Consider the following 25,087-nt stretch of genomic DNA (forward strand, 5'->3'; position numbering starts at 1 on the left):
ACATTGCCACTAAAAACCGGTTTTACTTTGGGGGCCATTTCTAAGTTGTAAAACCAAGGGAGATTTAAGTGCACTAGTCACTCAACTGGGGTAACTAGATTGACTGTTTCTCGTTTAGAATTAAATTATCCGTGAGTTATTCAGTGGCGCTATTTGCCTACATACATGGTATCTACCCAACCTTAAAAACTTTGCAAAAAGAGAAATTATGGGAAAAAATGGGAAAAAAAGAACCGATGGCGAGGGTCGAACTCGCGACCTTATGATAAGCATCCTGTGGAACAATCCCCCATCAGGGGGTCTCCGATAGAAGTCATACGCGCTGCCAATTGCGCCACACCGGCTACTAGCTGCTCTTACCTACGGAAACAATTATAATGAAGATGGGCAGCGCTAAGATGTTGCCCGTGAACATGTTTTTTTTTTTTTAGCTCAGCCACACTACTCCGTACACTGTTTGGAGAAATTCTCATTCCTGCATATCTTATTCCGTACACTGTTATACAGCCTGACTCGGCCAGATTTCTACCAGATCGATTTATACGGCTGCCTTGTGCTCGGTTGCAAATTGTTAATGGACCCTTGTCATGTTCCAAGGGCTGCCTCTAGTGTGTGAGGCTAATCCATACAAATATGATGTAACATGGCTCAGTTCCTCTCCATCTGCAATTAATTGTACAACATAGACATGCTATTATGGTAGGGTTGCTTCTTGAAGATTAAGCTTGGGCAAGTTCTTCAATCAACATAGATCCCCAGGACCATTTTCAATTTGTTGAGTAAGCACGGGACGACTAGCGCATTGGAGTTAGAATCCCATGAAATTATGATACATTTTTCAGGTGACCATTAGAGCCTGAGTGGACAGCCAGTGGCCCAGTCCAAGAAAATACAAGGTAGGCACCTTGCCAAACTGGTGTAGGCCGGCCTGGAGCAAGCGCCAAGGACAAAAGTTTAGCGGTTGTGAGTGTTCAAATGCTCATCACAGATGAAGGCGCAGAACCTAAGAAGGGTGGTTGGAGGTGGAGGGGTATAATGAGAAGATGGCATCATTGTCAGATCAGCGCCACTGAATGCCAAAAAGCTTCAAGGCGCTAGTCACGTTGGCCTTCTCTGAGGCTTTCTCGAGGACGATGCGAGGCTGCCCTTTCACATCCAACGCGAGAAGTTGGTACTCGAAATTGCTCTTATCTAAAGGCTTCATCATATGCACAATGACCACGCCAGAGTTCAGGGGACCCTCAACCTAAAAGTTACGGTTAGCACACGTATTCCAAATTTACTGCAAAGTCAAGCATACGTGGAAATGCATGCGAAGGTGCTCACGACCCAATCTATCCTTTTCAACCGATGATCTAGTCATTTGTCAGTGTTACAGCTCTATAGCATTAAGAAGGAACCATAGAGCTTACGCGATAGGCTTAGTCCGTGCCCAACGGTTCGAGGTCTGCTCGCCATATGCCTTGATCTCTCTTCGATCACCCAACAATTTAATACACTGGGGGTCATCCTTAATGCGCCCTACCGCTGTTTCAAATTGCCAAGTCTTGCTGTTTGGCGACAAAACCTCGAGATAGAAAAGTGTGAAGACTCCACCCTGAACGGACCATAGAGTCAGCAAGTGTTTGCCATAACCCCGTGAAGAAGTGCATTTCATACCGTTAGCACTGCTCCAGCCAACACGATAACGAAGTTGAAGGATTGTTGGGTTGCCCGTGCAACTTTCTCTCCCCGACTTAAATCGCCCCACTGAACTCTCCCATCATCGGATAAGACTGTAATGCTTTTCTTCCTGGACGAAGTGGATTGGGGCCCACTGCCTATGCTGCTTTGCGTGGCGTAGAGCCGAGTGATTTGTGTCTGTATGCGGGGAGAGGGGCGGAGAACAAGCGATGCCGGCGATTGTCGGGGAAAAGCGCGTAGTTGAATACAACTCATTTTTTAAAGATCAGAACCGAGCTTCTTGAAACGAGTTGGAGTATCTGAGTCGAATACCATCGTCGATCATCTTTGACCTGGGCAAGGTTGCTACCGATCTTGATAATCGGTAGCACGTGATCACAATACAGTATTACAATACGACAAATGGCTGCGAACGCCCCGGCCAAATGGGAGGCGTTGTATGACGATTACACCAGGCACCGCACCGGGCTCAAGAGTGTCCACGTTCGCCGTTCCCGACTCGGGATGCTTTGCTCTTTGCCTTATTCACATTCTCGCCCAACCCCCCTTTTCTTTTTCTCTTTCCCACTGATCTCTCCTCGGTACCATCATGAGTGCCACAAAGGCGCAGTCTCAAAAGATCTTTGAAAAGGCCAAGTTGAAACCCGCAAACAAGGTGTGCACTCCCACCCCGTACGCGGTATAATTGTGGCACTCGGTTCTGATGTTTTTGCTTGAAGGTGTGCTTCGACTGCGGCAGCAAGAATCCAACATGGTCTTCAGTTCCATTCGGTATTTATCTGTGCCTTGATTGTTCGGCTCACCACCGCAATCTCGGTGTACACATCTCCTTTGTCCGATCAACAAACCTCGACCGTACGTACCATACCACCCACTTTCTTCACACGCCAAATGCGCCGCTGGATCAACGCTGATATTTTGAGCAGAGTGGCAATGGGAGCAACTGCGGGTTATGAAGGTTGGCGGAAATGAATCTGCGACCAAGTATTTCCAATCGCACGGGGGTTCCGCTGCGCTGGCAAGCAAGGACACCACTGTCAAATACACGTGCAATGCGGCTGTCAAATATAAGGAGGAACTCAAGAGGCGCGCTGCGCTAGATGCGCAACAGTCAGTGGATCCAATTTCGGTGACACTGGCACGACGATCTGCTAACCAGTGTTGTTTCTTCATTTAGGTACCCTGGCGAAGTCATCATCACAGATATCCCCGCTGGTACTCCCTCAGATGGCTCGAACACCCCTGCTGGTGACGGCGACGACGATTTCTTTTCCTCCTGGGACAAGCCCTCGATCAAGCGCCCGAGCAACCCCCCATCGCGCACCAGTACGCCCCCTGTCGTCAGCCGAACCGGCTCTCCTTTCCTGAACGCGGGTGCCAACGCGAACGGGTCTCGCTCAAAATCTCCTCTGTCGGCTTCGGAAGAAAAGAGCGCCTCTCCCGCGCCTACTGCCATCCGTCCTACCAATGTTACTCGGAAGACCTCTACTACAGCTAGCTCTGCAAAGAAGGGCAGTGTCCTCGGTGCCAAGAAGGCACCTAAGCTCGGGGCTAAGAAGATTGCCGCTGCCGATATTATTGATTTCGACGAGGCAGAGCGCAAGGCCAAGGAAGAGGCTGAGCGAATTGAAAAGCTTGGCTACGACCCCGAGGCTGAGCAGGCTGAAGCCGAGGCCAAGAAGGTCTCAACTGCCGCCGCTGTCCCGATTGCTTCTCCTATCCCAGCCAGCACCGCTGGCAAGTCTAATGACCGAAACTCGGGTGACGTAGAACGACTGGGCATGGGTATGAGCCGACTTGGCTTTGGCCAGGTGTCGAAGCCCGCAGCCCCCAAGAAGCCCGCCTTTGGTTCTGTTGGCCCTGCCAAGCCCAACCCTGCTGATGGTAAATCTCCCTCGCTGATCGTACAACTTGTGAAAAACAAACTGACATTCGACACAGAGGCGGAACTCACGCAGACTAGAACCCGATTCGGCGCTCAGAAGGGTATCTCGTCCGATGAATTCTTCGGACGGGATCGATTTGATCCCGTCGCCCAGTCCGAGGCCAAGGAACGTCTCCGCCAATTTGATAGCGCTACATCCATTTCCAGCAACACCTACTTCGGCCGGCCCGAGGATGAAGTCAATTCACGTGACGATGGTTATGGTGACATGGAGGCTGCTGCCAAAGATTTCATCCGCCGCTTTGGTATCACGGCTGGAGATGATCTTGAGAACCTGTCGCATCTTGTCGGTGAAGGTGCATCTAAGCTACAAGGTGAGCAAGTCTTTATCTAAGCATGTAACCACTTTTTGCTAACTGAGTGTCACCAGGTGCTATCCGCAACTATCTGAACAACTAGGCTAGTCGCCCCTTTTCATCAGATTTTACGCCTTCTACTACTTCAAGCACCGTAACAAGCAACACTGTTCCTTGACTACCCCCAGTCCCGTCTTCTTCGTGTGCTACGTATACTGTGTCTCCCCTGCCCATCTTGTCCCCTTGACAACAGTTCTTTACCTGGAACAACATTGCGATCAGCAGTCAGCCAAAACTTGGGTTTCATATCACTTTGGTTTGCATCAGTTTTGTTGCAATCTGGCGTGTGATTGACGGTTTCTTATTTTTTTTTTCTTTCCTTCGCACTCCTACACTGCAACACAGGATGATCGAAAGCACTTTTTATTTTATTTTGCTCAATTCGTTGATGTGGTTTAAGATAATCGAGAAATTCATGATTTGATATTATTGACAGACAAGTAATTTTGATGAAAGCACAACTCCAAAGCACAACTCCAATCTCTCGCACCGCTCAAACAAAACTCCATGATGAATGAAGAGAACACGGTTGTACAATATAGTACAAGTCACACCCAAGTGTTGAATACGAAAAAGGTCCCATATATAAAGCAGTCGTGCAAGGCTAAAAGATAAGTGACGCAGCAAGTACGATCTCAAACACGATAAATCGCATCCGCAACCTTGGTCACCTGCCACATCTCTTGGACATCATGAACACGAACAATATCCGCCCCACCAGCCACACTAGCAGAGACAGTAGCAGCCGTACCCCAAACGCGCTCCCGCGGCGTCTTCACCCCAGTAATATGACCAATGAACCTCTTCCGACTGGGACCCATCAACCAAGGGAAGCATTCAAGCCCCGGCATCGCACGCAGCCTCGGCAACTCCCGCAAAATCTCTAGATCATGCGTCTGGATCTTCGCAAAGCCAAGACCCGGATCGAGGATAATGCGCCAGCGCCGGATCCCAGCATCTTCAGCAGCCGCAATGCGCGCGCCCAGCTCAGCAGCCACTTCAGGGATAACGCCGGACGGGTACTCGTGCAGGGACGTCATCGTCTGCGGCGTGCCGCGCATGTGCATTAGGATCACGGACTTGCCGATCCGCGCTACTGTCGGCAGCATTTCCGGGTCAAGGAGGCCGGCTGAGACGTCGTTGACTATGTCTGCGCCGGCGGCGCAGGCGGCTTCGGCTACGCTGGCGCGGTAGGTGTCGATGCTGATGGCGATGTTGGCGGCTTCGGGGATGGAGGTTCGGATGTGCTTGATTGCTGGTACTACGCGGGCGATCTCTTCGGCGGCACCGACTGGTGTTGAGCCGGGGCGGGTACTCTCACCGCCGACGTCGATGATTGTTGCGCCAGAGGCGATGAAATTGCGTACTGTCTCTGCTATGTAGTTTAGGTCTGTTGGGGCGTGCATGCCGCCGTCGGAGAAGGAGTCTGGCGTTAGGTTGAGGATTGCCATGACGTGAGTGCTGCGCTTTGGGTCTGTTGCGTGCAAGGATGGGAACAGTGGTGAGATTGGCGTTGTTGAAATTGGTGTTGGTTCTGGTGGCGGGAGAGCCTTCAGATGTGTGCTGTATGTTTGCTTGTTCTTCCCTGGTAGTGGGGGGTATTCACTTGGGATTAATCTAAATTCAGATGGTTAGTATGTCTTTTTTCGTGTGTCGGTACGGCATGCATCAAGCCGTTGGGGGCGTACTGGCTGAGAGGTCGCAATACAAAGTCTCGCTCAAGCATCAGATTGTGTGGGATGTTGAGACGCTCGTGGGAGAAGATCTTCTGATCATATAGTAGGATATCCAAGTCAATAGAGCGGGGGCCTTTATCGATGAGCTTCTTTCTGCCCATATCAATCTCAATGGATTGAAGAGCATCCAAAAGATCCAGAGGCTCAAGGGTTGTTTCCACCTGAAAGAAATTAACACTTGGCTACCCAATTTGGATAACCTCGCTAACATACCTCGCATACACCATTAATGAAGGGATCTTGATCCAGCACATACATCGGTGCGGTCTCGAACAATGAACTTGTCCTTTTCACTTTGATACCAGCTCGGTCCATTTCAAAACAAGCCTGCTCAATCATTTCTACTCGGTCTCCAACATTGCTTCCCAGGGCAATGAAAACCCGGTGGGTGTCTGGACTAGGGAACTTCAGATTCATCTTGGAGTTAACTGCTTGCGCAGAGGAGAAATCCCTCACAGGCGGGGTCAAATACAACGAGCTTATTGAACGTCGTGATAGACCATTTCTGGCAAGAATTCCTGATGTCAATTGGGCTGTATCTTTCAGTTGAGATTGATTAAGCAACCCTATTGGAAATTAGTGTTTGATTCAAGAGCAGACATGCAAATCCGAAAAAAAAAAAAAAAAACTGCGGGACAGGCATATTTCCCCATTTGGATGATACGCCGATAAGAGCGTGAGGGCCCCGAGGGTTTCTAAGAAATAGCTATGCACGTACCCAGGCTCTGTGGCGAGAATGTCCTGTAACTATAAGATGTCGTCAGACTCGCCACAGTCAATTGACCATTTGGGGGCTTTACCTTGTATGTAACAGTCGATAATCAGCTCTCCTTGTCTGAGCTGCAACCAGCGGCGAAAGTCTCAGTGACCTCCCAATTTGCCCAGGATGAGAAACAAACGATGCCGAGGGAGGGGCTCTCTGGATTGCCCTGGCACTCATGCTGATTTGAGAAGAAACGTAAGAATACAAATAACAATTAGAGTAGCTTCGAGTCAGTTCTGGTATTCCGTAAGCTTCACGTGGTTTGCCTAACGTATTTCACAAGCGAGCCGGCCACCCCAACCAAAACGCGTCCATGAATTAGATCTTATTTAGTTCAACCACCCACTATGCCACCAATTCGTACTCAATCCTCTCAAAATGCAATAGAACAAGAGGGTAGGATCTTACTGGCTATCCAGGCTTTTAAGAATCAAGAAATCTCTTCAATTCGTGAGCTAGCGCGTATTTTTAGCGTACCACGTTCGCCTCTAAGACCGCCTCCGTGGCCACCAACATCGCGCGAATTCTCGCGCCAACTCCCATAAATCAACCTAGTTTGAAGAGGAAAGCCTTTAAAAATAGATAATCTCTATAGATTCTAGTGGAGTAGCCCCCCGACCCTCTATGGTACGAGAAATAGCGAATCTTCTCCTTGAAAAGCGTGGAAACACCCCGGCTCTTTTAGTCGGCTAACTTGGGTTACGAACTATATAAAACGATACCCTCTCCTTTCCTCCCAGTTCTCGAAACGATATAATTACGAGTGTGCGAAATACGAAGACCTGAAGATTATTTAGGGGTGGTTTAATCTTGTCACGGTGCGAACCGTGATGCTTAGTAAGAGGAAGATCACGGCACGTGATATCTGACCTGTTTATCTGAACTTCAGTTCTAGATCCTGTTGTAGCTCTGGAAGCTACGTCTTGTATAATAGCCTGCCCCTGTCTGTACCTGTCAAGTGGAATCTGATCTGTTATGACCTGTTCCTACCAGTCATCTCCTATCATACCGTCCTGCCAGCCCGCACCCTGACAAGCGTACTAGATCCCGGAGGCAGATACCTACTAAAGAAGGCCTCTTAGTTCTTAAAGCTTCTCAATTAATTACTAAGCCGGTTGAATCGGTTAAAGCGCCTCCCCCCCGCTGGCAGAGAAGGCCTTCGCCACCTTTATAGCCCTGAACGAGAGCATTACCAACATGCGGGTTATGTAAAAATGCGGGTTTATGTAAAAATGCGGGTTGTGTAAAAATCAGGGTTTTAAAAGAAATACATGTCCAGAAAATAGATCATTTTAGCGTATTTAACTTAATGGAGTCTTGGTTGAGTTGTATGTATTTGAAATTAGTATGTTTGGTTGGGGTGGCCGGCTCGCTTGTGAAATACGTTAGTTAGTTACGTGCCACAACACAATGTACCCCTGCCCTATAAGGGTCCTATGTGCAATTCAGAGTACATGCCTGTGGAATCTTCTCGGGGTCGGGGGCTTTCGGGCAATTATAATTTTGCTCTACCGCAAAACTGTTTTAATTGTAGTCGTCGCAGTAGGCCCTTGTTTAAATGCTCGGGAACAAATCAATATGGTGACGCGCATGTCAGATTGGGGAAATAAGGAGGAGAAACCATAGGATTAGCGCATTTGATGCTATGATATTCATAACTAGGGGATCCTTGCGTCTCGACGAATGAACCGTTCTCTGAAGTAGATATCTAGGAGGCTATGATGGTTATAAAATGCGAAGCAGGCTAGTCTTCGCCGGAATTATCACCCAAGAAGATTGAGTTCATCTTAATTTCAAAAAATTCTAGTTCAGGTCCTGGTTGATGATACCTGCCGCCTTCTCAGCAACCGCAAACACAGTCGCTAGGATATTCGCCCTCGGCTCGAAGGGAAAGATACTTGCATCGACAACACGGGTATTAGCCAAGCCCCACACCTTCAAGCGAGAATCTACATCACCGCCATCTTCCAGCGGCATCATCGCACAGACACCGCTGATATGGTACATAGACAAGACGCGCTCTTTGCACAGCTCCTTTTCATTTTCTGGGTCCGTCAGAGGTTTCGGTATTTGGAGACGCCCACCACCCATTTCAAGCAGTGACTTCATGGGCTTCATCCCAGCAACCTTGTCCATCAATAAACTATACCGAGCTTGTATCTCCAGGTCAATCGAGGGAAGGAGGATTCTTTGATTAATGAGAGGAGCAACTTCGGGGTCCGAAGACTGGATATGAACGGATCCCCGTGATAGGGGGTAGCCAAGCAGAGAAAAAAGACTGATAAAGAAAACGGGGTGCCCGAGACCAAAAGACGTTTCAGGATTTCTTATTTACGGGACAGAAGCTGGAATGGCGCCAGAATCAATCGATCCGCAGACTCGTCGATATTCTCGAGTAGGTTGTGCAATACTTCAAATTACTTCTTGTATGCTCGTGATATATCGGGGCTGTCCACCGAAGCTTGTAGCTTCTGGAGCAATTTTATTCCCGCTGTTTCTCCTTGTTTCAACAAAGATGTTTTCAAACCAGGCCCCAGGCACGACCCGAAGGCTCGACCGAGCTTGGATGTCTGGCCCTAAATATGGAGCTAAAGAATGGCTTCTGGTTTAGGTTACTGTATTCACAGCACTGGGGCCCACGAAGGAACCTGTACTTGCACTATTGACTGGATCATCAACCTTTGGTTGAAGCTGTCCATCCACGCTGTATGGTATGGCATGTGCTGGTCTTTAAAGGGGACTAAAACAGGATCTGTGATACCCTGATCCTGTTGGCTATATTAATCCCCTTGAAAAACTCGCGGTTGTCATTCGATGGGGGTGAAGCCGAGTGGAACTTACGAATATATAGGGCCAGGCAGTCCCATTCCCAACTGGGGTTGCCCAGTGATTCCCAGGCATTTAATCCGAAGCGAGACGGATAGATGACCATTCCCAGATTGGTCGCTGAGGAGCCTTCCAATGTGCCGATCCTTGTTGGATAAGAGCCTCAGGTCATTGAGTTGTGCCTATTGTACACTGGCAAGGCTAGTAACGATATTTCTCGCGTTTGAGTAAGCATTGGGATAGGCACCTAGGGACAGGATCGAAAATTCCAATCAAGGCCTTCATCTTCAAACTTTGCTGATGCTAACCTGAGGACGGTAATCTGAGGGTCACTGAGACAGTTTGTACCAGCTTCTAGAACAAGGACGCTGATATTGGCATTTTCAGTGAGTTGGTAGGCCACCACAAGGCCAGCAAGACTTTACCAATAATTAAAGGGTCATTATTTGCGTTTTCAGGTCCTGCGGAGGACAAAGTAGCAAAATATGCCATCGCTAATTATCTTGATGTGAGTGTTTTGCGACACGACCTGTATGGAAATAAACTCGGGATTAAATTGATACAAAGAATTTCAATCAAGGGGCGTCCCACTGCTCTCTCTTCAGTTGTAGGAAATATAGAGTATACACAACGCAATGAATCAAGCCCCCGAATCTCGCGTAATTAGGCCCCGAACTGACTGAAATTAACCAATCTGATTATAGCTTTCAATGACCAACGTGGCGACGGAAATGGGCTGCGCCTATAAAATAACTGGGAAGTATAGACTGAGTTAGGCCGTAGAGTTGGCCTACATGTGCACAGAGGCGTTGCATCTTTTGCTGCGAAGACTCGGTAAAGGGAATAGGACAACGGTGCGAAATGTGTATTACATTGAGGGCCTCCCGGGGCCCTGCTAAGGGTATCAAATCTACGATTGATACAGAGCATTCTTTGGTATAACTCACGATACCCCCCTCCCACTCAATCAGTAAAGAGTCATTCTTCTTCCAAAGGATCTTTGGCCCGGGAGGGGCCGGTGCGGGCGACTCCACTCTGAACCCAATCTAAGGGCTCCACCCAAATAATACGCTAACCGGAAATGGGGGTGGTGTGGTTGAATACAGCAGACTCTGTCGCACTGGAGATTAGCGTGTTTTGGTGTATGTTGTAGATTAGTGTGTGGATATAGAAAAATTTGTTTTGTAACAAAGTATTTTTGAGCACACTTGCTCCTTCTTTTCTATTTAAATGGCTTTGTGACGTCGACGACCCCAATGTACGGCGTCAGACTGAAAAGGAAACCCATGATGGGCAAATCTGGAGTGGAAACAATGGCTGGTAGAAACTTCGTTATGGTGATACCTCAATATTTACTACCTTCCTCGGCTAACCGAGTATGTGGTCCCTTATACCGCTGCAATGACAAATATGTTGTGTTTGTCCTGATCTTTTGGCTTAGTTATCGGGTCAATGGTCTTACATTATCAGGAGTAATGGCCTGATGTGCCTATTTTGTACGGGATTGCAAATTCATGTTGTACGCCATAATGTCACACCCCTTTAATCGAGCATTCCACGGGTCTAGAACCTCATCAGCTAGCTACAAATAGTTAACTAACATCCCGTGCCACTGACTTGACACCCTGGGTACCAATCTCACCAATGTCTATATGAATTGAACTAGTGTAGTGAATTATTCTTGGCGGTCTCGGGCCGCAGCCCTGGGCAAGGTCTAAATAGAATAGATCTCCCCCACTCAAATCGACACTGTCCTAGCAAAGACTTCCCCTATCACATTGTCACTTAACTCAAATTTTAAAATTTCGATTTGAATAAAATTTACAATGGCAAAGCTGACAAAGGAGACATTCTGCTTTGAATATCGGAAGAGAAAAGAAGACAGATTAGTTACCCTTTGAGGTTAATGAAAGCCCAGCTTCTTAGTGACTCATGGCAAAGCAAAGAATACAAGTAAGTCTACGATTTAGATTGATTGATATAGTAACTGAACGTACATAAGTTTCTCAAGACGATCTCTAAAGTCACAATTTAGGGAAAGAAGTAAATGGTAATGGCGACTGACAGGTTAGAAAAAAATGTCACTTACACATATCAAACGATTTGCATAGGTCATACCATTGTGGTGGTCCGGGATTTCAGGGCATTCCACCCTCTTTTCAACCATGCATTGTATCATTGGTTTCGATACTATGTTCCGATGGCGTGCTTAGTCGCCCGTACTTATACTAAGGTATTTTAAAATTAGAAGTAACAAGTAATTCGAGAGCTAGTTAGCATATAAGATATTAAAGAAAAAATAGTTATTAAAACTAGAGGGTACAACTAGTTATCAAAACTTGTATGACATAATGTAGTTGAGAATAGGGTAAAATACCTAGAAAAATCTATAGACCGCTATAATAGCGCCGCTTATACAAATTGTTTAATTAATTTAGTTAGCATTATCTGTATAGATTGGAAAAAAAGAGCGGATTTTGTCATTTAAGTTAGAGAACTCACTGCAGAGCCGCTCCAACAACCTGCCCAATGGACTGTTGAAAGCGGCCCTGGAGGCCATTTCCCTCGCCAACGAGCACCTTCTCCTTGTAGGTCTCTTGTCAAGAGAGTGTATGCGATAACTTTATTCGACCATTTCTGTGCCACAATCTTTGAGAGCACCTCATCAAAAAAGCCCTCCCATTTTCTCATGGGCCCAACGAACCTGACCTTATGCAAGGCAGATGAATGGGTGTGGTTTGGTCCCAGGATGAGCCGCGGAAGAGCGGCGCTGACAGTATCTCTTGCGCGTTGTTGTCCCATGATGGTTGATGCTTTCTAGATTTTTGGGTATATTTCACAATGATTCTGTAGTCTCACTTACTTGGAGAAAGAATTGATTGAAACAATTTCTACCAGGGAAGCTGGAATCAAGAGCGTAGAGAGAATACAGAGAGGGAGCACGCTAGCTAATGTGGATGTAGGCCTGTCACTCGAGAGCGGCCTCTGCAAGCCTTCCATTCTGGGCAAAGCTCCGGTCATAATCCCAGAGATACAAATTCATCTTTCGCAAACCTCACACCTGAACTCTTATTCTCTACGAAAACCACAAAATCACCCATGGTCAAAATAAATGGACCAACCAGTAGGAGTCATTGCGGTCTCACAAGCTCAATTAGAATGTTGAGATTATCATCAGCGTCGATGTAAGTAACAGACGTACCATGAAACTTGTCAAGGTGAGATCCATACACGTGCACAGCATGTGACTTGTGGCATATCTACGGATCAATGGATTTTACAGGATAAAATACTGCCGATTAGTTCACACAAGCTTGGGAGCCGAGCTCACGCGCGGCCCAGGATGAAATTTAGTAGCTTGAAAGAAACAAAGACATGAGAAAGGTGTTAGATTCAGGGCTTTTAACCTGTCAGAGGAGCAGAGGAAGGAAAACCAACATGTTGTCTTGCATTCAGTGGCGGGAAGGAGAGAAGAAGCTATGGAGAGCTAGGGAAGAGAGAGATGGGCGAAACCTCCAAGAGGGAAGCATGCGACCACTACCCTGCGGACCTGTCTGACAAAAAGATAATAATCGACTTGGTAAAGCCGAACGTTTAGAGCTCTGGAGGGGGAGTGAATAACGGGCCTCGAGTCGAAGTTAGCTATCCTCGGAAGCTTATAAATGTGCGGAACTGAATGTCCATAAATCTCTCCTCTATGTAACTATAATATTTCCAAGATTATATAAATGCATGGAAGATTCTTATAAGATAAGATTAATGCATTCAAAATTAGTGTGCTATTATAATGACATGTCCACATGTAGTCCTAAAATAGACACGCATCAACACAATGCCAGGTCATGTTCTTCTATCCAGGATATGTCTGTAGTAGTCCATGATTTGAATTCATACCACACATGTAGTATTACAAATTCTGATATAATCTCAATTAACGGAACTGCATATTGCTGACTACTTGGAAAATGGTATAAAGTAGAAACTTGTCTACTCGAAAAATCCACTCTAAGAAGCCATAAGTCGATAAGGAAAGAGGTGACATAATGACAAGGTGGTTCTGAGGTTAGGGAACGTTGGGGTTGTTTGCATGTTTTACATCCGGGGTTTGTGTATTACCCATAGTTGACGAGCTCTCTATTCCTTTTATTGGTTTCCTCTCCTATCTGGGCAACTTTCTCAACTTCTTACTTTCGCGTACAATATCCTCTCAATCGTCTCTGTCTATCAGTTTACTCCAATCGCATCATTGGCAACTTCATTAATCCCTGACCTATCATGTCTAACTCAGGTCAAGTCCTCTCTGGCCTCGAAGACACACAAATTACGATGAACTCTCCGCCCCAATTCCCGATTAACATCATGCCTGAGACCTGGGATATAGTCAAAAAAGTTGAAGAGGATACCGTGAGCTAGTCCGAGCAAAATTTTATAGATGGAGGGGGTCCTGCATACGTTGCTGGAAATTATTCTGTGTCACCCCTCCGGTGCGCAAGAGCCCCTCGGGTTCTTGCGTGTCTATAAGCAGATACCCTGGCTTGGAATAGAATTGCAAAAGGCTTCAGTCCGAGCTGCCCAGGCTACTGGGCCTTTCGAGCCCCCAGAGCTCCAAGCCCTGAAGCAATTCAAGCAGCAAGGCTGTAACGTTGTTCCCGAGCTTCTTGGATTTCAGTCTAAGAAGCAGGATCGGGGAGATATCATACCGGGCGGATTTGTCACATATGCGATATGGAAGAAGGTGCCTGGCGAGCCTTTGGATTTCACCCGGTTCTGGAATTGCACTTTCTCGTAGCGGCAAACCATTCGCGTTAAGTTCCGACAGATTTTAGAGTACGTTGCCTGCGCAATTGCCAAAGTACCTAGGGCTGACATGAACTAGGATGCTTTTGCCGTTAGACTACCAAGTTTGGGCACCCAGTTCCACTAAAATCTCATACGAATGGTCTACCGGAGAGATGTACGTGTGATTCTTGCTCTCTGGTTAATGATGATGATGAGATAGCTGACTGGTTCATTTCAGGCACATCTCCGGCTTCAAATATGCGACCAATCGCTTCCTTGACAAGGTTTGGAGCGACGCTCACTATCCCTGCACGATCTTGTTTTAGTGGACCCGTCCATCAAGTCGTATTTCCCCATTGAGAGCATCGACTTGTACCGAGACGACAATGGCTGGGAATGGTAGATAGATCAATCCTCTTGCTCTTAAGTCATCTTTCTGGATTTTCATTCGAGTTGATGGTGGGTTACATGATAGTCCACTCCTAGACCAGAAATAGCTTATCATGATACATGCAGGTTCAAATTAGTTTTTAAAGCATTCGGGATTAGTTATCGCATAATATAATAGTTAACTAGTTAACTAGTCAAGTAATCCCCTTTCCTTGGATAAGCCGACTTTTAACAAGGAAGATGTTTCCGCGTTATAGTATAACTTCTTGCGAAAAGTTTTAGAAGTTTAGGAGTCGGATCAGGCTCGTTGGGAGTATTAATCGCTATAGATTAGTTGAGGGAAAGCCTCTATCTGCTAATAAATAGGAACGTAAGGTAGGTAAAATGATGGCTTTAAGCTTACAGAGTCTAGGTTATTGTTACAGAGTTGTTTTTTTTGTAGCGTAGGAGGCGCTAGCTCGCAATGGCAGATAATTTATGTTCTTATACCTCATTTTCATAATTACTTATCAATCCACGTAATACGGCAAGTACAGTATGCTCCTCGAGGTTTTTCTGAAGACTGTTTTGGGTGAACAACTTTTAATAATCAAGTTGACCGAGGTAAATTATGGTAGAGCAAAAGAAGGGCCCCGGAGCTTGAATTTGTAAATCTTGATTAGCACGTGCTATGTTAGTTGGCCCCTATCACCCTAGGGTGAGAATTGTCGCCCTGTTCTCACCTCTCTCACCTGCACCCACCCCGGAGTACTACTGCTTGGGTGCTAAGGGCACATTGAGTTTTGGCCGTGCAGAATACGGTGCTTGAGTACGGCTGAGCGGACGGGAAGGCCCTATTTTTTTACAACCTGTGGTCGTATGTATATTCAGGATCATGGAAGAAGAATATGATGTGTGGCCCTGAAAGTAGATGACTCTGAGTGCATCACATGACCTAGTGGAAAGTGCAAGTTTCACACCTGAGGCACCACTGGTATGCAAACGTTGCAAAGTTTTCCAGGGACGTTTGATAAAGTCACGTGTACCCCGTCTTCAATTTCTTTAAACTGATCCTCCACCTTATCTTGTGTCACCGCTGGGTTTATTGCCATTCATAAATCCTCGACCTCTACGACTCTCGCACCTTTCACAACTGATTTCATTCCCGTAACCTGCCTTCTCTTTCCGGCTTCCTGCCCATCTACCTCATTCACACATCATGGATCACACGCGCGATCCCTGTCCCTGGGTTGCCCTAAGCGACTTCGGCGGTGCCTTCGCCATGGGTGCTATTGGTGGTGCTGTCTGGCACGGTGTTAAGGGATTCCGCAACAGTCCGTACGGCGAGCGCCGGATAGGTGCGCTCACCGCAATCAAAGCGCGCGCCCCCGTTCTCGGTGGTAACTTCGGCTGCTGGGGAGGTCTCTTCAGTATCTATGACTGTTCAATTAAGGGTATTCGCAAGAAGGAAGATCCTTATAATGCTATCATTGCTGGTTTCTTCACTGGTGGCTCCCTCGCTATCCGTGGTGGTTTTAAGGCTGCCCGAAACTCCGCTATCATGTGTGCCGTCTTCCTCGCGGTCATTGAGGGTGTCGGTATCGGTTTCCAGCGCATGATGGCCGATAACACAAAGCTTGAGGTATGTCGATCGTGTCACCTTTGAGTTGATTTGCATTCAACTAGATGTGATTGTTGACCATCAACATTATTTAGCTTCCTCCCCTTCCTCCGTCGGAGCAGAAGGCCCTCGCTTAAATTCCCTCCTCGGTTTATATCCTCCTTCGATCGCCGTCAACATATCCTCCCTTCTGTCACTGTCTTCATAACAACACCTTCACATCATCTCTCTCTTCTCAGGCGTTCGGTTGATGTCATTATTCCTAAACAACATAGCACCGAGGCTCCCGCTTTGCTCCTACTTTCCGCCCTCGCCTTTAATGCCGTCTCCTACGGCCTGTGTCGAAGCATTGTACATTAAATACGGCGGTTCACATTCATAGCTGGTTCTAAGACCGGTGTATGTCTTTTCGTGGCCGCTTGACTAAACACAAAATTCATGATGACATCTGTTTTCTTCTTCCTTCGCAACACTAAATAGCAAGCTAAATCTGCAAATTACACGGCATGCTGCCAATAGCTCGTGGAATAAAGAGAATTTACAGGCAGCAATGAGTCTTCTACCATCCGCGCCCCATCGAGCAGCTCCCAATCGCAGCGATGTAGATTGGGATACCGGCTGTATATAGCCTATGAACCCACTTGTGGTATGTGTGATTCTGGTTTAAGGCTGAGACTTCGGGACTCTTCTCTGGCTTGTCGCAGTCGGCCCCTCATGGTCGTTAAACGGTGAGCAAAACGTCCTTGATGACCCAAAGATAAAGTCGACTGTTGAAGACCTCTTATTGGGAATACGTGTTTTTTTTACACCGATGAGGAGAAAATATGAAAACTCCAAAGACCAACTGTCCCACCGCCATGCTCCCCATGAATCCAAACTCCAGAAACTTGGACGGATTCCGAGAAACAAAGCTAAGCGAGTCGTCCAAGTTGACCAATTCTCCAAATTGGCGGAAACTCTTCATAAATCTATACCAATCGAGGGCCCACCGGAAAATAAGGGCAGACAGCCCGTTAGTGGTAAGAGGTAAAGCTGCTTCTTGAGAAAGGTACCGCAATTCATTATGAATATGATGGATTGAAAACGCCACTTTCTTGTGCCTGCGTATTCGGTCATCATCAGGTAGCCCAATTGCCCTTCACTGGGAATCGAAAATGGTCGCCCCACAGAAGGGATGGATGCCTCTGGTTGCTGCCTACGCGGGTGGGCTTCTCGAGACCTTTCAGCTCCTTATCAAAAAAAAAGGAGCAGAGATTGACACGTCTGATCGGTTCAGAGAAACACCTCCCTCTGCTGCTTGCGAAAAGGTCACGTTGATGTTGTGCGCCTATTGCTTGGCAAAGGTGCAAATGTTCACATTCGGACTCATTTTGAATTATCACCAATAAATAACACCTCGGGTAAAGAATTCTCAGACAACTGTCTCCTCCTTATTGAGAGAGTGGCAGGTATCAACGTCCCGAATAAGGTTGGGGAAATTCGCAAGGTCATACTGAAGTAGTGCGCCTATTGCTTGACTAAACTGCAGATATTCACCATCAGACTCAATCCGAATTTACAGCACTCCATAGAGCCTCAGATGTAGGGGCTTTAGACATTGTACTGCTTCTTATTGACAGGGCGGCAGACGTTAACGCCCAGAGTAATTTTGGACAGACGGCTCTCTTCCGCGGTTCCTACCGAGGTCATGTTGAAGTTGTCAAAACCTCGTTGCAAAGGAAGCAGACCTTGGCATTGCGGCTCAATGGGGCTTCACATAGCTTCACGCCACTTCTCGGGAAGGCGTTTGGACATGATTACTGTGTACTCAAAAAGGAAGCAGCAACTGAAAGTGTGGGCGATAGAGGCAGGAGTTCTTTATACAGGGCTACATGGATAGACTCTGTGTATACTACCAATGTCTTGCTCAGTAATGGAGCTGGAGCGGAAATTGATAGCGTGGATGTCCTTCTAGTGAAGGATCACTATAGCGCGATGCAGTTATTTTTTTTTGCTGCAGTCAAACCTGGATGGACTTCGTCGAGACTTGATCTCGCGGGCGATAGGTATTGGGCGCCATCAAAATCTTGGTCTGATGTATAAGTAGTGCTACACATAAAGCTTTGATGCTCGAATCCCTCAAGCTAGGGACGATAAGCTATGGTCTTTAGTCAACTTGGATCTGATACGGATTTGCGACGTGTGCACCCGGCCTATACTGATCAATACTTTATACCGCCGATGTGAAGGCTATAAAAATTTCGAAATTTGCTTAGAGTGCGTGGGAGTTAAAGTTGATTGCTTGGATACTGCTTGTGAGTGGTCCTCTCCTGGGCCCCATGGTTTGGGTGAGGATGAGAAAGATGGGAGGAACGACAGGAACGACGACATTTAGGGCGAGGATGGGGTTGAAAACGAAGATGTTTTTTTCCAATCATACACCTTTTTATTAGTAAACCATACACAGAGATAGACATCGAAAACTCTCGACATCATAGAATATGGAACTCTCCGTCTTGAGTCTTCGTTCGTGTGGCCAAATCCATCGCCAGCTCTTAACTTGACAAGCAGAGTTAGACACCTGGGCAAGTCAAGGCTATAGCGGCTTTGATGGCCGCTTCGAAAAATATTTAGGGAACTGGTCACAGACAAATCCCCAGAGTCAGGGCAGCGTCACAAGCAGCAGTTGTGTACATATCTGCTGGTCCTACGCCTGATCTATCATTTCTGAAGTACTTAGACACTTAGGTATCTGTAGACTCTTCCAAGAGATATGAGATGATAATGACCTTGTTTGAGCGCGCCTTCTTTCGGATGTTGAATTTGAGAAGATCTGTGCCACTGTTTTTAAGCCAAGCTAATTGATTGCACAGGAGGAGTTTCAGGCAAATATTGAAGGACTTCAAGGCGAGGCTTGGCGAGAAGTTAGAAGATTTATATTAATGCTGTAGAAGTCGTTGGATAAATCTTTCACTTTGTGTGTGTTTCCTACAATTGATCCAGTGATTGAGTGCTCTTGAAGAATAGAGGCAAAGGAAAGAGAATTTGATCAAACCTTTTTGCCTTTCTTTTTTTTCCCCATTTCACACAGCCCAATGAAAATTTCTAGTTCTAGTGGATACGGCCGTAGGTACACTCTACGAGGGGGGTAACCAGGAAAGGTAGGAAAGGCGAGAAACTTCAGACTTAAGCGTACTATCCGGCATCCCCGAGCTTGGCCGAAGGAGGCAAAGAACTCCACAAGCGCTCGCTCTTTTGAAAATTTTGACACTCGCGAATCTTTTGATTCTTCTCACTATCAAATTGAACATACCAATAGAATATTGTGGCAAACAGTGTGGCTGAGTTGGTGCATGGTGGGAACCGACAGCCTCGGGTGGATCGAATAGGATAGAGGCACAGAAGTCTACATGTTGGACTACAAAACGTGAAAATTACAGTAGATGGCATTCAGAGGTCAGATCATCAATTAATTACCGGCTGCTTTAGCTGTAGCCTACCTAGCTGAAAGGAACATGCTAAGGTCTGAGGTTGCCACAGAAGATTGACGTAAAATGTGAGTCTGTCAAGGTGCCGGGCAGCTGCGGAAGATGGACAATCTTGGAAGCTATGAAGAAGTGATGTCAGGGTATCCATTATTTTTCGCTCTCGGATGTGTATCGGATGAAAACCGAGTTAATCAATTTGCAAACCAAACTATTTCAAAGATTGGATAGATCTGAAGTTCAAGAATCGAAATTCTGGCTCCACTTCATAAGCTGATGACGAAAGTGTTCAAGACGAAGCGTTCGAGACCGTGGAAAGCTCAGCCGCAAATTATAATTGGCTGATCTCGGAAGTCAACCTTATTGCTTGAACCCCACAAGTATAATTGTTAGTCTCTTCGAACGGTCCTCTTAAAAAGCCTATCCGGACGACTCCACCAAGCACAATAAAAAGGATGGACATCCCCAGATATGGCTTTTTTCTTTCTTTCTTCAAACACATTCTTTGATCTTCAAGTCACTCTTTTTCTTGAAGTCAGTCATTCATTCTAGAGGTCGATCCTCCATTACTGTCACTTTAGTATCTCTGTAAACCAGGTGAACTACTTTTGTCTTACCACTTTCACTCTCTTTACAATCTTCCATCATGATTTTCAACGTCTTCCTTACCGGCCTTCTCGCTGCCGCTGCCGCTGCCCTTCCCCACTCCGCCCGATCCGGAGAATCCGGTGCCGTTGAGACCCGTGATTCCGGCAGCGGCAGTCTTCAGATCGTCAACAACATGGGTACCGACGTCTACCTATGGACCACCTCATCCGAGGCTGGGTCCATGGAAACTATCAGCACCGGAGGTGACTACAGCGAAGGCTGGATCACCAACTCCGACGGTGGCGGTATCTCCATCAAGATGTCTACCAGCGAGAATGAGGATAGCGTCCTTCAGTTTGAATACACTCAAGATGGTAACACCCTGTACTGGGACATGTCCTCCATCAACCTCGACGCGTCTTCCGACTTCATTAAGTCGGGCTTCACCGTCGTGCCCAGTGACTCCAGCTGCAAGACTGTTTCTTGTCCCGCTGGCGATGTGGACTGCAAGGATGCTTATCAGCTCCCAGATGACGTGAACACCTACTCTTGCTCTCTGAGCGCCGGTTTCACTCTGACTCTGGGATAAATTCTCGTTTTTGCTTCTTGAAACCGGCAGGACCGATGGATTTTTGTCTTTTTTTTGTAATTTTTCTTTGGGATCTGCAGAATATTACTGCTTCCTTGGGTTTGTCGATACACTCTTGGATATGTATATAAATTTCTGCAGAAGTGGATATTTACCATCTAGCTGTGAGCTTATCAAGCATCACTAGCACAATACAAGAATGTGTTAAAAAAGGAACATATCCCGCCTATCAAGGACTGATTTTAATTTAATGTCCACCTGATTCGTCCTGTACGTCTCAACGGGGTTTCTGTCTTGTCATTTAGGGAATTTTGATTCAATGACATCATGAGATTTATGATGCTCTCTAGATGACTTATTGTTGAAGCTCTGCCTTGAGTAAAAACTAGAACCAATTCGTTGTCCTTCTCGCCTTTCTGTCTGTATGTCGAATCCTATGTTACAATAAGTTGGTGAAGATAGGGTATTAAACCCCGCAAAATACGCGGACCACTATAGTGGCGCGGTCCATACAAATTGCATTTTTGATGTGATTAGCTTTTTCCGTATAGATAGGAAAAGGAACGGATGTTGTCATTAGTTGGAGAATGATCGTTATTCTCAAGCAGCCCATAGATTTCCTCGATATTCCAAAAAAAACTTGCCATGTGCAAAGCAGTGACCTTCTCGCCATCTTTAATGCGGCGAATACCATCAAAAGAGTGGAAACCTTGCCAGCTCTGTTCAGCATGAACTTTGGCCCCTTCAGCAATTAGACGAGATACCATCTTGTAGCTAGCATAGGGAATAGCTGCACCATGAACTTTCTGTTCCAGCTCGGGAACGTATTCGGAACCTGGAGCTTCTTCATGAGTTTCCGTGACAATTATATTTGAATCACAAACTGAGCAGCCTTGCTCTAGAAGAAAACAAAGAAATGCTTCATGCTTGCCACAGTCTTTGGCAAGGAATACACCGTTGGGGTCATCAGGATCAACATCATCGTTTTCAGTCCGCGTGCTGCACTTAACAAAGGTGTTTCTCTCGACACATTTAGATCGTGTAGTGTCGCTAAAGCTGGAGGCAAGTAGTTGAAAGAAATCTATATTACAACAAATTATGGGACGTTCAATGGATATAAATATCAATCTCCAACTAGCAACCAGTGTGACAAAATCCTCTCCTTTTCCAATTTATGCGGATAAAGCTGACTAAACATGACACACAACATGTGTGGACTGCGCGCTCTATTAGCGGTCCGAGTATTTTCCGGGGTTTCATACCCTGTTTTCAACGTATTGTAACATAAGGGACCCGACAAATGATACTACATCTTTCAAAACCAAACCACATTCCCGTATGCAAAAATTGGGGGAGTACACGTGAGCATTGACCATGGCAAGAGGTTAGGCACTCCTGGTATGATTTCTGTTCTCCCTGGAACCCATGAGTGGCGGTGACTAATCTCTCAGTCAAGGTGGACCGAGGCCCACAAGCCTGTGAAAACCGAGGTTGCTTTGCTTTATAGGATAGGTTGGCCCCCTCCTCTTCCCCAGGTTTTCTTTTTCCATTACCTCAAATCCACCTATCTTCATAATGGCGTCTCCTCGTAAGTGTCTAATATCAACAATGTTGACTCCGCCCATTTTTTCCATGTGACCTTCTATTAAACCGATGGCTTCACATGGGCCCCGTGGCCAGACCATCGATATTAACCATGACCGCTGAACAGAACAAATTCGCACCCCGCTCACTGATCTGCTCAAGATCAACCATCCCGTCCTGCTGGCAGGCATGAACGTGGCTGCGGGGCCCAAGCTGGCCGCCGCTGTCACCAACGCCGGTGGTCTCGGTGTGATCGGTGGTCTCGGCTACACCCCCGACATGCTGCGCGAACAAATCGCTGAACTCAAGAGCTACCTGACCGATAAGAACGCTCCCTTCGGTGTCGACCTACTCCTCCCCCAGGTTGGCGGCAGTGCCCGCAAGACCAAGTAAGAACCTTCGATCGCTGCGGTGCTTTTTCCAGAGTTGACCCGTGCTAATCGCCTTTTCTTTCGGCAAATAGCTACGACTACACTAAGGGCAAGCTCGGGGAGCTCGTCGACGTTATCATTCAGGAAAAGACTAGCCTTTTTGTCTCCGCCGTCGGTGTGCCCCCCAAGGCTGTTGTTGAGAAGCTGCACGGTGCCGGCATCCTCTGCATGAACATGATCGGCCACCCCAAGCACGTCCAGAAGGCCCTGGATGTTGGCGTTGATATCATCTGCGCCCAGGGTGGTGAGGGTGGTGGTCACACCGGTGATGTCCCCACTACCGTCCTCATCCCCACTGTTGCCAAATTGGTCGAGGGCAAGAAGAGCCCTTTGACTGGCCAGCCCGTACAAGTCATCGCGGCCGGTGGTCTTTACAACGGTAACTCCGTTGCTGCTGCTCTTATGCTCGGCGCCTCCGCTGTCTGGATCGGTACCCGCTTCATCCTGTCTGATGAGGCCGGTGCCTCCGCCGCTCACCAAGAGGCTGTCCGCACTTCCAACTTCGAGGACAACATTCGTACTATCATCTTCACTGTAAGAATTTCTGGTCTTTCTTTTTTCATCGAGATATTCAGGGTCCTAATAAAGGGATTTAGGGTCGTCCTCTCCGTGTTCGCAAGAACCCTTACATCGTCAACTGGGAGGAGAACCGCCACGAGGAGATCAAACAGCTTACCTCCAAGGGCATCATCCCCGTCGAGCACGATATGGAGAACTTGCCCGATGATGTCGATGAAGAGACTTTGGACAATGCTCGTCCCTTTTTGATGGGCAAGGTTGCTGCCGTGGTTAACGAGAAGAAGTCTGCCAAGGCTATCGTTGACGAGCTCGTCGGAGATGCCGCTGTTCTGCTCCGGAAGGGCAATAAGATGGTTGCTAAGCTGTAAATAAACTATTCCCTATAGGTCTCGATTTCTTTAGCCATCCTCAGCGTTGAATTATCAACCTCGGCCGGCGATTTTCCCGGCCGAGTGTATCTTGCCTACATCTCGCTCGATGTACCTGGACTTCATTCGATGTCTAACAGAGTTAGCGCTATGCACTTTCCTCTCATGGATACTATAGAGCTCAACCCACTATTTCTAAAAGCCCTTCTTAATCCAAACGCGCTGGGGTGGGTACTTCAATCACCAACCACCACACCACATTCCACGTGGAGATTACATCCATAATCCCTGTCACCAACATTGACTTGTCAATCTCTGATGAAAATAGATTCCCTACCCTTGCATTTCTCATGCAAGCAGACTATACATCTCGTGTCTACATGTGCTCGCATACCGTCAATCGGTGCGATGCTCACAATTTTCGCTTATTTAGATTAGACCACGAAGCCTAGCAAATAACTTCCACCTGATACGCCTGATATAGCTCCTATCACTTGCACTCTTAATCAAAACTCAACTTCAAGCATTCTCTTGCCGCGAACGAGCTAGATGTGAAGGTTATTGAAAGTCGCTGAAACACATGTGCAAACGGACGCTGAGTGATCTCTCTGCAGAAGGACCCACAACTATTTCCTTCTGTCTCGCACGCCCTGTGACGAGAAATCCAACGCCGACGAATGACCTTGCGCGATATACAAGTCGTCCCACCCGCAAACTCACGAGAGATTCCTAGAAACCGAGGGGTCCTTTGACAACTTGAACAAACAGCCAAGATTGCACGCCACTTGTATTGAATTCCCCAGTGAGCACTTGGTGCTACTGGACAGCCACTTTCGTATCCTAAGGCAGGCGTCAGGTGTCGGAGTCAACAACACGCCAATAGACCCATCACGCAAGGTACACACGCAAGTGACTGCGTGCAAGTGGGGCTGGGTGGGTCTGGCAGCCCTACATCCATGGATACATAAGGAGGTAGAATGTATCAGGCTTAGCTCCAGACGGTAGGCTTGACAATGGAAACCCCCCAGTCAAGCAAAGAGTTCCAAACTTGGCGTAAATAGGCTGCCCTGATTAATCAGCTAGAAGTCAATTGTACGGCTAGTGCATTGAGGCCAGTGGTAGGATTCGATCATCAAAAGTTCAACAGTCAAGAGTTCATCCAAGCATAGAGAGCATCTAGCAATCACATGCAACACAGGAGGCATGAGCACCACCGAACCCATTCAAAGCGGTTAACGCGCTCCTGTTCGAATTGGTCCGTAAACCTAATGGGATGGAAAGCGGAGATTACAGTTGCTAAATAAAAAAATTCGGGGTAGGGTGGTGGACCACTGAGCGAAAAAGGAGAGGTTGGCCAATGAGGATTGATATGGCGCTCTGGGGGGGAATTCACTAGATCGTGGCACAACCCTCCACGACTTGTGTACTTTAATTTTCATCTTACCGTATCCTTTCGTGCCTCTGTT

The 25,087-nt window shown here is 47.0% G+C and overlaps 8 protein-coding genes and 1 non-coding gene across 9 annotated transcripts; 5 read left to right on the top strand and 4 right to left on the bottom strand.

Annotated features, from left to right (window-relative positions):
• Positions 1-231: 231 nt before the first annotated feature.
• Positions 232-344, bottom strand: Pdw03_tRNA112. Its single transcript has one exon. It is a non-coding gene; the product is annotated as a tRNA-Arg (tRNA).
• Positions 345-1,060: 716 nt separating this feature from the next.
• On the bottom strand, positions 1,061-1,938 carry Pdw03_8579 (Mitochondrial import inner membrane translocase subunit tim21; the record flags this gene model as incomplete). The annotated part of the gene is made up of 4 exons (XM_014678236.1): positions 1,061-1,246; positions 1,301-1,355; positions 1,413-1,597; positions 1,660-1,938. The coding sequence occupies 4 exons, from the start codon at positions 1,936-1,938 to the stop codon at positions 1,061-1,063; spliced, it is 705 nt and encodes a 234-aa protein (XP_014533722.1).
• Positions 1,939-2,272: 334 nt separating this feature from the next.
• Positions 2,273-4,027, top strand: Pdw03_8580 (ARF GTPase activator (Glo3), putative; the record flags this gene model as incomplete). The annotated part of the gene is made up of 6 exons (XM_066102005.1): positions 2,273-2,338; positions 2,403-2,538; positions 2,610-2,793; positions 2,861-3,567; positions 3,625-3,942; positions 3,999-4,027. The coding sequence occupies 6 exons, from the start codon at positions 2,273-2,275 to the stop codon at positions 4,025-4,027; spliced, it is 1,440 nt and encodes a 479-aa protein (XP_065957088.1).
• A 592-nt stretch (positions 4,028-4,619) lies between these two features.
• Positions 4,620-6,660, bottom strand: Pdw03_8581 (Dihydropteroate synthase; the record flags this gene model as incomplete). The annotated part of the gene is made up of 5 exons (XM_014678238.2): positions 4,620-5,601; positions 5,673-5,881; positions 5,934-6,286; positions 6,439-6,467; positions 6,521-6,660. The coding sequence occupies 5 exons, from the start codon at positions 6,658-6,660 to the stop codon at positions 4,620-4,622; spliced, it is 1,713 nt and encodes a 570-aa protein (XP_014533724.2).
• Positions 6,661-8,286: 1,626 nt separating this feature from the next.
• Positions 8,287-8,574, bottom strand: Pdw03_8582 (GMC oxidoreductase, putative; the record flags this gene model as incomplete). The annotated part of the gene is made up of 1 exon (XM_014678239.2): positions 8,287-8,574. The coding sequence occupies one exon, from the start codon at positions 8,572-8,574 to the stop codon at positions 8,287-8,289; it is 288 nt and encodes a 95-aa protein (XP_014533725.2).
• A 5,167-nt stretch (positions 8,575-13,741) lies between these two features.
• Pdw03_8583 (uncharacterized protein) lies at positions 13,742-14,098 on the top strand (the record flags this gene model as incomplete). Its single annotated transcript, XM_014678241.1, has 1 exon — positions 13,742-14,098. The coding sequence occupies one exon, from the start codon at positions 13,742-13,744 to the stop codon at positions 14,096-14,098; it is 357 nt and encodes a 118-aa protein (XP_014533727.1).
• A 1,578-nt stretch (positions 14,099-15,676) lies between these two features.
• Positions 15,677-16,215, top strand: Pdw03_8584 (Mitochondrial inner membrane translocase subunit (TIM17), putative; the record flags this gene model as incomplete). Its single annotated transcript, XM_014678242.1, has 2 exons — positions 15,677-16,099; positions 16,174-16,215. The coding sequence occupies 2 exons, from the start codon at positions 15,677-15,679 to the stop codon at positions 16,213-16,215; spliced, it is 465 nt and encodes a 154-aa protein (XP_014533728.1).
• A 3,973-nt stretch (positions 16,216-20,188) lies between these two features.
• Pdw03_8585 (GPI anchored cell wall protein, putative) lies at positions 20,189-20,719 on the top strand (the record flags this gene model as incomplete). The annotated part of the gene is made up of 1 exon (XM_014678243.1): positions 20,189-20,719. One exon carries the CDS (start codon positions 20,189-20,191, stop codon positions 20,717-20,719), a length of 531 nt encoding a protein of 176 aa, XP_014533729.1.
• A 1,575-nt stretch (positions 20,720-22,294) lies between these two features.
• On the top strand, positions 22,295-23,621 carry Pdw03_8586 (Oxidoreductase, 2-nitropropane dioxygenase family, putative; the record flags this gene model as incomplete). Its single annotated transcript, XM_014678244.1, has 4 exons — positions 22,295-22,307; positions 22,431-22,692; positions 22,767-23,268; positions 23,331-23,621. The coding sequence occupies 4 exons, from the start codon at positions 22,295-22,297 to the stop codon at positions 23,619-23,621; spliced, it is 1,068 nt and encodes a 355-aa protein (XP_014533730.1).
• Between the last annotated feature and the right edge of the window lie 1,466 nt (positions 23,622-25,087).

The sequence above is a fragment of the Penicillium digitatum genome, chromosome 3 (assembly GCF_016767815.1).
Source record: "Penicillium digitatum chromosome 3, complete sequence".
In the NCBI taxonomy this organism is placed as follows: domain Eukaryota; kingdom Fungi; phylum Ascomycota; class Eurotiomycetes; order Eurotiales; family Aspergillaceae; genus Penicillium; species Penicillium digitatum.